Here is a 12194-nt window from a genome sequence, read left to right on the forward strand (position 1 = left end):
TACTTCCACACTGCAGCAGGGCCCTGGGAAACGGGACTGTCCCTGTAGGGCCTGCCTCCCCTCCTCCATATTTTTAAAACAGTGGGCGAGTGGCCCTCTTGCATGATGGACAAAGTCCACAGCGGCACATGCAGATATTTGCCAAACATTCACAGTCCGTGCCATGAGCTAGGTGCTCCTCTAGGAGACACCAGTTCACAGAACATACAAAGTCAGAGACACACCGATGCGCAGTTTCAGTCACAGACAGATGCCACTTAACTCCTCAGCACACGCACACCCATTCTCCACGCTTACACGTACATATGTACACACTCGCTCACTACTGAGCACAATGAATCTGGTTGCCTCAGTACCCTGTGCTTCCAAACCCAGAGCTTTTAGATCACACAATGGAGCCAAATCAATAGTACAGCGGCTCGTTTTAAATATAATGGGAAACTGACAGAAAAATAAAAACCATTTTCCTATTTAGGTATGAAGAAATGACTGCCTAGAAAAAACTTAAGTATGCAATTAAAATATGAAAAATGATCTTTTCATATCTTAAGATGCATCTGGGTAGCAATGACTGGTTTAATTTTACCTAACAGGTATTAAGAAATTAGAAGAGTTTCTGAAAATGTGTAAAGTAGGGCTTTGGCGAATTGAAGCTGATTTGAGGAAGAGGGTGTTTCCATCAAAAGTGAAATATAGTCGAGCCTTGCCATTTGTTAAGAAACATTCTGAATTTCTTCTAAAACACTCTCCAAATATAAAACCAACTGCTGACCTTTGTTTCTGGACCCTTTTCCACATGGTTTCTAACCTTTAAGAAAAGGTGGTATAGATCTGGCGCTCAGCTAGGCTCACTTTGCAAAGAGACTTGCTTCCGCCACAGCCTCACACTGCACATGCCCAGTGAGGTCTTGGCAAAATTACAAATGATTATAAATCAGAGATTTCCAGGGCCACTTGTGAACAGCTGAAACTAAAGGTCTGCAATATATTTTAAGATTGTGCATAGTAAGATCTCACCCACATGATGCTTTAAAGTGGGTATCTGGGCAGGTTGCTACAGCATCTATCAACAGTGACAGCAAAGCCTCCATACTCTGGAGGTGGTCACTAGGAAGCGGACATCAGTGAGCAGACCAGGATAAAGCCCAGGGTGCAGGAATCGGGGGAGCGGGGGGGGTCGGCTCTGGCCTAACCACCTAAACTTAGTGTACCCAGGAAGGCTACTTAACCTCTAAATATTAATTTCATAACTAGTAAAACGAGAATATTTACAGCCCTGCCTTATTCTGAGGTTACCATGAGGATTAGCTAAGATAATGCATTTTTACAGACGCCTATTATCTCAGTGCTCTAGTAAGTTATTAACATACTGACACGGAACACTTACCTCTTTTTGACTACATGTTTTGGGCCAAAATTTCATTAATCCCCTAATAACCTAAAATGAAAAGGAGAAAAACAAATTGCACTTAATTTTTCTTACATACTCCATGAAAAGTGGTTTTTCTGAAGTTTTTTAAAATTATGGAAAAAATACTTACTGGTTCTGTGAGTGAAGGATCTTTTTCCAGAAACTGTACTATGCAATATGCCAGCTGGAAAAACAAGCAAACACAAGACAAAATTAGAAATTCTACTTTACAATATTGTAATGGTTTCTGCCATACATTGACATGAATCAGCCATGGATTTACATGTATTCCCCATCCCGATCCCCCCTCCCACCTCCCTCTCCACCCGATCCCTCTGGGTCTTCCCAAAGTAATTAGCCTCCAACTAATAAAAAATGAATGAGAAGAAAAAAAAAGAAATTCTATATACTCAAGGCTCAAAGATGTATTATTAAAAAGCTCTAAAAAGCTTCCAGAGTCTGGTTTTAATAACTTCACATTCATTTAAAAAATAAAATACATATAAAGAAAAAGAAGAAGCTACTTTTTCAACTCAAAGATTGACACTAATAAGGCTCCAGGGAAATTTTTTTAAAAAGAATGTGGGGATATGAAATAGTCAGTTAATGAAAAGCAGAGGTGAAATACCACATCCAGTATATTCTTTTTTTTTTTTTTGGTCCAGTATATTTCTTAAAATATCTCGTCTACATAGAGTTTGAGCCACATCTCATGGGTTTCTTTTCTCTTTGCTGGAACTTTAACGATATGGGGTTTTACTGGGGTTCCAGAGAGTCCTATCTGAGAAGAAGGCACTTAACTGAAAACATTGCTTACCACCTGAAATGGCACATGCAAGCTGAAATAGTTTCATGGAAAGATTTAAAAGGTTGTACCTGCCATGGATAGAACCTTGAACAAACAAGAAGAGTTCTACATCTGATGCTAACTCACCAAGGTAAGAATTTTTTTTAAATGATCATGAAGTGTGATATCCTATTTCAAAAACTCAAGGCAAGATCAGCAAAGGGGCTCGGAAAGATTCTTGGACAAGAAATTCACTCTTGTGAAACATTTTGATGGTGTTCTAAATTAGAAGCATATGGACTAATTTTTCCTCGAAACACACTATTTCACATTTAAACAGGAACACTACTCTGAAAGATGTGTAAAATTTTTATGAAAACTCAAAACATTCCCATTACAGGGAGGGGGCATGTCAGAGGTTTGAAATGCTAAAATTAAAATGCCATGATATCATATATCTACCTCCTAGTGACATGCTTACCATGCAAGGCAGTGTTAGCAGGGAAATTAGAATGGGGGGATTACACAGGGTATGCTTTTTAAAGTAATGGAGGCTAAAGTGCAAATATTGACTGATTTGTTTTCTTGTGAGAGTGTTATCTGTATAGAGAAGGTGAGAAAGAAACGGTGAATCAACTAGAAGAGGGGTTGTAAAAAGAACAAGGATAGACTAACCCAAGATGAGGATGGGCTAAAAGATCTGAGAACATTCCAAAATGATTACATTCATCCAAAGGTCTAAATCTGAAAAGCCCATATACATGTTTATCACATGCAACCTGCTGAATATATGATTGTGAACTTGGGCAACTATCTAAGTTCTCTCTGTAAGATGAGATGATTAAGCAACTGCTGTTCCCACTTAAGAAATAATTCCCATGATTCTCCTATACACAGGCAAATAGATACACATTTTATCTGCTTTGGGGAATATTTTTAACTTTCACAAGCCTTTTGTTTAAATTAAGTAAATAACAAGAACAACAAAACACTGGGTTTACAAAATTTATTTTGCTTCCAAAAGTAGTTGTACAAAATTCTACCTGGGCATGGAAGAGTGATAGGCTCCTGACGGTGTGCAAAGGGATCAACACTTTCACCAGGAACTGTTTGTGTTCTGCCTTAAGAGGTAAAGCAAAGCCATTGATAATACTAGGAAAAAGAAAAGAGACATGAATTAGTGATATTACCACAACAAGCTAAATTGAGATGCTGTTCTTGTGAGATCAGGCTATATCTTAATCAGGTTATGTTTGATCCAGAACAAACCAAACCCCCCCCCAGTGGCATTCAAGTCCTCTCAGTTGCTTTAAAGAATATCTTTAAGTAGAAAGAGAATTTAAAAGAAGGAAATTTGCTTCTGATCTCCCAGCAAAGGCTCTTGAGCTTTTACACTTAGATGCATAGTTCCCAAAAGCTTTTGTAACAACAACTCTTTATTTTTCCTTCCTTCTTATTCTTCCCCAAATAATCACCAGCCTGGTTCACTGATGACCCTTTCCATTTCCAGACAGTGTTCCTTCCCATCCCTGAAATCTGCTCATGCCAAGAATACCCCAAGGTATAAAGCCCACCCATGGGAAGTCCTAAAGGGAACCAAGTGATTCCACCTTCTCTCTCTCCTCATATCAGGATGATAGACTAAGTAATCACATTGTCCAGCTACATTAGACTCCCTTGTGTGTGGAAACCCAACCATAGCTGTCTTTCCCCAGTTCATTTCACTACTCCAGGCATCAGCTGTTCAAGAACTACACCTGGTATATGGACCCTGTGAACATGGCAATCTTTCTAATTTTTTAAAAAATAATGTATTTATTTATTTTGGGCTATGCTGGGTCTTCATTGCTGTGTGCGGCATTTCTCTAGTTGCAGTTAGCAGAGGCTACTCTTGGTTGCAGTGCATAGGCTTCTCTTGTTGCGGAACACAGGCTCTGGGTGTGCAGCCTTCAGTACTTGTAGCACACGGGCTCAGTAATTGCAGCTTGTGGGCACTACAGCATGGGCTTAGGAGTTGTGGGACACAGGCTTTAGCTTCCCACACCACGTGAAATCTTCCCAGACCAGATCAAATCCACGTCCCCTGCACTGGCAGGCAGATTCTCAGCCACTGTGCCACCATGGATATCCCTCTAATTTACTATAAACCTGTTTTTGAAAATGATGGCAGAGAAACGAAACTGACAAGATGATGTTTGAGTAACTGGTCTGACGGTGATTAGATGAATAATGAATAAACTGTTGGCTCTTTCTGTCATTCCAAAATAATTCAGTTCAGTCGCTCAGTCGTGTCCGATTCTGAGACCCCATGAATCACAGCACTCCAGGCCTCCCTGTCCAAAACCAACTCCCAGAGTTTACTCAAACTCATGTCCATCGAGTCAGTGATGCCATCCAACCATCTCATCCTCTGTCGTCCCCTTCTCCTCCTGCCCCCAACCCCTCCCAGCATCAGGGTCTTTTCCAATGAGTCAACTCTTCGCATGAGGTGGCCAAAGTATTGGAATTTCAGCTTCAGCATCAGTCCTTCCAATGAACACCCAGGACTGATCTCCCTTAGGATGGACAGGTTGGATCTCCTTGCAGTCCAAGGGACTCTCAAGAGTCTTCACCAACACCACAGTTCAAAAGCATCAATTCTTCAGTGCTCAGCTTTCTTCACAGTCCAACTCTCACATCCATACATGGCTACTGGAAAAACCACAGCCTTGACGAGACGGACCTTTGTTGGCAAAGTAATGTCTCTGCTTTTTAATATGCTGTCTAGGTTGGTCATAACTTTCCTTCCAAAGAGTAAGCGTCTTTTAATTTCATGGCTGCAGTCACCATCTGCAGTGATTTTGCAGCCCAGAAAAATAGAGTCTGACACTGTTTCCACTGTTTCTCCATCTATTTCCCATGAAGTGATGGGACCAGATGCCATGATCTTCTGTTTCAGAAAATAATGATTTTCTGAATGTTGAGCTTTAAGTCAACTTTTTCACTCTCCTCTTTCACTTTCATCAAGAGGCTCTTTAGTTCCTTTTCACTCTCTGCCATAAGGGTGGTGTCATCTGCATATCTGAGGTTATTGATATTTCTCCCAGCAATCTTGATTCCAGTTTGTGCTCCTTCCAGCCCAGCGTTTCTCATGATGTACTCTGCACATAAGTTAAATAAGCAGGATGACAATATACAGCCTTGACGTACTCCTTTTCCTATTTGGAACCAGTCTGTTGTTCCATGTCCAGTTCTAACTGTTGCTTCCTGACCTGCATATAGGTTTCTCAAGAGGCAGGTCAGGTAGTCTGGTATTCCCATCTCTTTAAGAATTTTCCACAGTTGATTGTGATCCACACAGTCAAAGGCTTTGACATAGTCAAGAAAGCAGAAATAGATGTTTTTCTGGAACTCTCTTGCCAAAATAATTAGCAATGTATAATTATGAAAGAAGGGGAACACAAAACTATGTTTTGTAGAGTCAGTTGGGAAACAAGCTATGAGCACAAATGAGACCTGATGTACATATAGCTGGGATCCGGGGCAGCGTCTCCCCATGCCACCTGACCCTAACCATCACAACAATATTCACCTGAGAGTGGCAATAGTGCTTACCTTCCTAATATTTCCAGCAGTTCAGCTACACCATTGAAGTGTTCTGTTTCATAAACAAACCTAAAAAGAGAGAGGAAAGAAAGGGGAGGGAAGGGGAGAAGAGAGGAAAGAGAAAGAAAAAGAGAAAAAGTCAGTATGCTATGTTCAAATATTTGAGGTTTACCTAATACTTCTATAAAACCATCAACTTTGCTTCTCTTCCCTCCACTTACCTTAGAAAAATATTGTTAATCTGTTTTCGGATAAATGCTCTAAGACCAAGAAACTTGCCATAAATTCTGTGTAAGACTGTTTTTAAGTAATCCCGTTCCCGAGGGTCTTCGCTGTCAAACAGCTCCAAAAGCTGTTGTAAATAAAAAAATAGTGTAGTTGTCAAAAGCGGTTTCAGCAAAGGATTTAGAAATTCTGCCACATGTTATTTAAAATCTCTTCCTTCCTTCTTCAAAACATTATTAAAAATCTATTATGTGACAAGCATAGCGCTAGTCTTTGGGAATGCAGGGATAAGTAAGCCAGACAAGGGGCTCATACTCTATAGAGAAGAGATGCACAAAAAGAACAATAATCAGAACAGTAATTATAATATTAGGTAACACACATATAGCACTTAGTATGATCAGCAGGCAATTTTCTAAACAACCTACTTAATACTCCTTATAAGGTAGTCTTATTCCCATTTTACAGAAGAGGAAATTGGGGCACAAAGACGAGAAGTGGTAGAACTAGAATTTGAACCCAAGCAGTTGGGACCCTAGAGTCCATTATTTCAATCACCACACTTTTGTGGCATAAGCCATCTTCTGAGCTTATGTTTCAAAGATACAGCGAGGCTTTCAGCTCTCCCAGAGCATACAAGTAAATTGAGATAACCTACTAAACCAAAGCAAACATCAAAAAGTTCCCAGGAACACTGGCAACATTCTCTTCTGAGATCCTGGATCTTATTACATGGGTATATTCACTTTATAAATACCCACTGATGTGAATAGTTATAATTTCCATATGTATGTTATACATGAATGACATTTTTCAAGCTTCCAATCATTTATAATCTAAAGGCGATAACTAAATCCTGATAAGATCAGATCTTATCAGAATTGAAAACATATGCCAACACAAAAACCTGCACATGAATGTCCACTGCAGCATGATTCATGACAGCCAAAAAGTAAAACAACCCAAACACCCATCAACTGCTGCAAAGTGTGCTGCAGTGGAATATTATGCAGGCATGAAAAGGAATGACGTACTGAAATATGTTACCACATGGATATGCCTCTCAAACATCATGCCAAGCAAAAAAAAAGCCAGACACAAAAAGGCCACACAGTGTATGATTTCATTGAAATACCCAGAACAGGCAAGTCCGTAGAGACAGAAAGAAGAATGAGGAGCGGCCACTAACAAGCATGGCGTTTGTTTTTGAAATGATAGAAAGTGTTCTGCAATTACATGGCAGTGATGATTAAACTCTATAGAAAATATTAAACGTTAAATTATAAGCTTTAAAAGGCTGAATTTTACAGTATATGAATTATATCTCAGTAAGGCTACTTTTTTTTTTAATGATAATAGGAAGGTTCCTCTACCTTAAGAACAAACTTGGAGACTAGTTTGAATTTTACTGAATTCTTCATACCTTCATTATCATTGCAATAAAACAGAACTCATACTTCTAATGTTAACTTTATAGCAAAACATTTCATGAGCATATAGACACCATACAAATGAATTCGACTACCCTGATTACCAAAAAAAAGCTGTCAAGACACACTTAAACGTGACTTCAGGTGATTAAAGACTGAGCTAATTCATTTCAATGTATGACAAAAACCACTGCAGTGATTAAAGTAATTAGCCTCCAACTAATAAAAATAAATGGAAAAATAAAAAATAAAATAAACTAGTTAAAATGAAAAAATAAATAAATAAATAAAGACTGAGCCTGGGACTGACAGCAGAAGAACTTGGTGGGCAGGATTCAAATAAATTATCTACTTTTGTTTGAATAACAGGCCAAAAGAAAGCACAAACTGAAGAACAGTCTTCAAAATTGGGCAGTGAGACAGACAAAATTTTTAACTGTACAATGTCATCCATCCATCCATTCAAAACTTGAATATTTCAAATGAGCACGTCACCCGCCACTGGGCACAGTCTCAGGGACAAAATGATGAGCAATACAGACACTGCTTTTACAGACCTAGTGTAATGAGGAGTACACGGAACTGAACACCATGGCAAGTGACTTGGGACACTAGATAAATACACAGCAGCAACATCCACTCTATTTGGGAGAAGTGGAGTGATCAAGACTTCTACACGAAGTGACAGCCATGAAGAAACTAGGAGCCAGAGGTGAAGAAAGTGTTCATGGCAGATTCAATAGTACATACCTTCGCCTGCAGCCTATCCAAATATAAGATGTGGTTAAAATACCTGCCACCTCTCTGCCTACTTAGTCATACAATCAACCAACCAGTCAATCAATCAATCTCTGCATATACCAGGGACCATGACCATCTCCTTTGCTGGGTGCATGCACGTGCACGCGCACACACTCACATACACACACACATGAACAAACATGGAGCCCACAGGAAAGCAATGAGAAAGTCAACTACACATTTCCACAGGAAACAGTGAAAGATGTGAACCCTATGGGCAAAAAAGGCCCCATGGGTTTGTTATTTCTTACCGCTACCTGAAGAAAATGACAGATTTCTAACTGACCCATTCCATTCCATGTTAACAGAAATAATTAACCTTTGAGTTCTATTTTTTTAATTTGGTTTCTATTTTTAAGTGTTGTAAAAAGGCTTAATGAGTAATCTGTAACTAACACAGGGGAAGGTTTGAGGGGGTGTAATGCTAGCAAAACTTGAATCAACCATGCTTATGTATTGTTCATTGTTAATCTTAAGAGTCTGATGAACACATAATAATTAAACAAAAATTATTTAACTAATGTGTTTTCATTAGGTCCTCAAAGAAAATGTATTACCAGGCACCTAACCTGAGCCAGTCTTAAAGGCACAAATTATATATATATATACTATGTTCTTTGAGAAAGATGAATTGTAGTATACAAACTACTTTTCTGTGGCACTACAAAACACACTCAATTATTTCATGATATATGAGGCAAAAGAAAAGATAGAATTGTGTGTAGGCCCAAAAAGAAGGGAGTAGGATGAGTTTTAATTTCCAAAACCAAGTAATATTTGTGTGCATAGTCATATATAAACTCCAAATACTCCCCACAAAAAAAAAGCAATGTAAAATATAATCCAGTATCTGTAAATGCCTAGGTAGACTGTGCTCTCTACAATGTAACAGGCAACTTGTTGTCAAAGAAATGAAGCTGGAGAGTTTCCAAGGTGATTACAGAGCAAAGACAGACCTGTCAACATGCTGTCTCCTACTTTACAAAACCAGCCATCCTGGAGTTGACAGACAGAGATAACTGCCCAGTGACTTAGCCCAACAACCTCCTTTGAACCTCATCATAAATCTACAGTGAAATGTAAAGGACAAATTGAAAAAGGTAGTCAGGGTCTGTCAGTTAGACTAGAGGGGTTGAACCTCTCTCTTCTTAAATGAGAGTAAAGGAATAAAAATGCAAGAAATCCATGGGGCAGAGAGGACTGGGGAGCAGATCAGACAAATCTGCACATCTCTCAAAGATGGAAAGTGGATGGCAAGGGGTCACTATCTTAGGTTTCCTCTTTCTCCACTCTGCTAAGTGTTTTTCCATTCTGCCAGCAGGGAGGCAAGCCAACAAGAGGCAAGCCAGTTCACACCAGAGAACCCTTAAAAGGCATAAGAACGGAAGGCACCAGATGTATTTGATGGCAAGGTTGTGAGGAGCTAGAAACAGGAGAGCTGATTGAAAGTTTGGAGGAAGAGTAACAAGATCTCCCAGATCCTCCGTCCTATGCAGTTGACTGAAGATTTACACTCAAGGCCTGGAGAGAATAAACGAGCAAGTCTCTAGTCTTGAGGACATCAGATATAGGCTGAAGTAAAACTTTATTGAAAACAATGGGATTTAATAAAATTCTGCACGCTGAAGAGCATTATTTTTGCCAGGCCGTTCCCTGACTAAGTTCTCAGTTCTGACTGAGGCAGGAGGTTAGAAAGTTCCTTATGGGGGAAATGGACAGTCTCAAGAGGAAACAGCTACAGATTTACTACTATCTGAAGGTTTCCCAATTAAATGGCAAGGCCTGTGCCCAAGGTGCCAGGTGTTTCCCACCTGTGCATCTGTGTACACATGCACGCATGCACACAATACACACACACATACAGATTTTAAGAGGTCTTTTTTTAAAAAACTAACATGTTAACTACGAATATAGGGCTTCCCTGGTGGCTCAGTCATAAAGAACCTGCCTGCCAACACAAGAGACGCAGGTTTGATCTCTGGGTTGGGGAAAATCCCCTGCAGAAGGAAATGGCAACCCAGTCCAGTATTCCTTCCTGGGAAATCCCATGGACAGAGGAGCCTGGTAGGCCACAGTCCACAAGGTCACAAAAGAGTTGGACACGACCTACCAGCTAAACAACAACTACGAATATAGTCTAAGATCACCAAAGACTCTAACATAAAAGATACACAACATCCCTCAAAAAAAAATCATAAAGAATTCAGAGGAGACAGTTCAAGAGTGGAAAAAACTGGAAATAAAAGAATCTATAACATCCTCAAAATAAATAAATCTACTAGATCTTTGAAACAAAAACAGAATGCTATTACAGATGAATATTCGGGAAATAAAATAGCACACTTAAAATTTAAGATGCAACAGAAATAAAAATTTCAGAAGGTCTGGTGCCTTAAAGTGAGCAAATCTAGCTTGAAAGTATAACCAAATGATAAAGTATACAGAAGAAAGAAGATAAGAAAACTAGCAGATCAAAATGTCAATCAAGTTATGTGGGCAGAATAAAGACATTTTCAGAGAAGTGAAGTGAAGTCGCTCAGTCGTGTCTGACTCTTTGTGATCCTATGGACTGTACTTTACCAGGCTCCTCCATCCATGGGGTTTTCCAGGCAAGAATACTGGAGTGGGTTGCCATTTCCTTCTCCAGGAGATCTTCCTGACCCAGGGACTGAACCCAGATCTCCCACATTGTAGGAGGACACTTTACTGTCTAAGCCACCAGGGCAGAGAAGCGGGTATCAAAAAATGTACATCCCATCCATGCTCTCCTCGGAAGCATCTAGAGGATGCAGCCCACCAAAATGAAAGGAAATGAAGTAAGTAAAGACACAGTCAGAAAAGCTGCAGAGGGAAGTCCCAGGATGGCCACTGTGGACACAGCCTGAAGTGCCAACCAGAGCAGGATGACTTGGGCTCCAGGAAGAAGGCCTCCAAGAAAAATACAAAAGCAAAAGACTAGTTGTCAGTGTGGGCCAGACTAAGAGCTGCACAACACTCCCACAGAACTAACGAATGAACTGATGACCACGACATAAGGAAGCAAGCAAGTGAAAAATCAGGTAACTACTAATTCTAGGGTTTTTATTTAAAAAAAAAAAACACCCTACAAGAAAACAAATGTCATTATGGCAGAATGTGTGCCTTCTAAATGTTTTAAACCTAAACTAAAATCAGATCTCTACATGTCAGGCTTTACTTAACTTAAGCTATTCTGCTACATTGCTATTTGGAAGAAAAGCTATGACAAACCTAAACAGCATATTAAAAAGCAGAGACATTACTCTGCCAACAAATGTCTGTATAGTCAAAGCCATGGTGTTTCCAGTAGTCATGTATGTATATGAGAGTTGGACCATAGAGAAGGCTGAACACAGAAGAATCAATGCTTGTGAGCTGTGGTGCTTGACTACAAAAAGAGTCCTTTGGACTACAAGGAGATCAAGTCAATCAATCCTAAAGAAAATTAACCCTGAATATTCATTAGAAGGACTGATGCTGAAGCTGAAACTCCAATACTTTGGCCACCTGATGCAAAGAGCCGATTCATCAGAAAAGACCCTGATGCTGGGAAAGATTGAAGGCAGGAGGAGAAGGGAAAGACAGAGGATGAGATGGTTGCATGGCATCACTGACTTAACGGACATGAGTTTGAGCAAGCTTCAGGAGGTGGTGAAAGACAGGGAAGCCTGGCATGCTGCAGTCCATGGGGTTGCAAGGGGTCTGACACAACTGAGTGACTGAAGAACAAATTCTGCTACATGAAAAAATACTATCTTCGTAATACCTTCACCTCAATCAAATAAAAAGGCACCTAGAGAAAAGAGCCAAGAACCAAGAAACAAGAGCCAACAGCAGCCTGACTCCCAGGTGTCATAACAACTCAAGAGGACCAACATATGAAATGAACTATGGGGCAGCCAATGTGCAAGTACAGTGTACACAAGCTCACATTATA

The 12194-nt window shown here is 39.8% G+C and overlaps 1 protein-coding gene across 3 annotated transcripts in view; it reads right to left on the reverse strand.

Moving 5' to 3' along the window:
• The window catches only part of PPP2R5E (protein phosphatase 2 regulatory subunit B'epsilon), a 150268-nt gene that overhangs the window by 15422 nt on the left and 122652 nt on the right, over window positions 1-12194 (reverse strand). For all 3 annotated transcript variants that reach the window (XM_020914283.2, XM_020914282.2, XM_020914285.2), the window contains 5 exons: window positions 6005-6135; window positions 5793-5852; window positions 3242-3350; window positions 1542-1595; window positions 1388-1438 (listed from right to left, as the gene is read on the reverse strand). In XM_020914283.2, the coding sequence (XP_020769942.1) occupies window positions 1388-1438; window positions 1542-1595; window positions 3242-3350; window positions 5793-5852; window positions 6005-6135 (405 nt within the window). The remainder of the gene's footprint in view (window positions 1-1387; window positions 1439-1541; window positions 1596-3241; window positions 3351-5792; window positions 5853-6004; window positions 6136-12194) is intronic.

This window comes from Odocoileus virginianus, chromosome 6, assembly GCF_023699985.2.
Source record: "Odocoileus virginianus isolate 20LAN1187 ecotype Illinois chromosome 6, Ovbor_1.2, whole genome shotgun sequence".
Taxonomy (NCBI): Eukaryota; Metazoa; Chordata; class Mammalia; order Artiodactyla; family Cervidae; genus Odocoileus; species Odocoileus virginianus.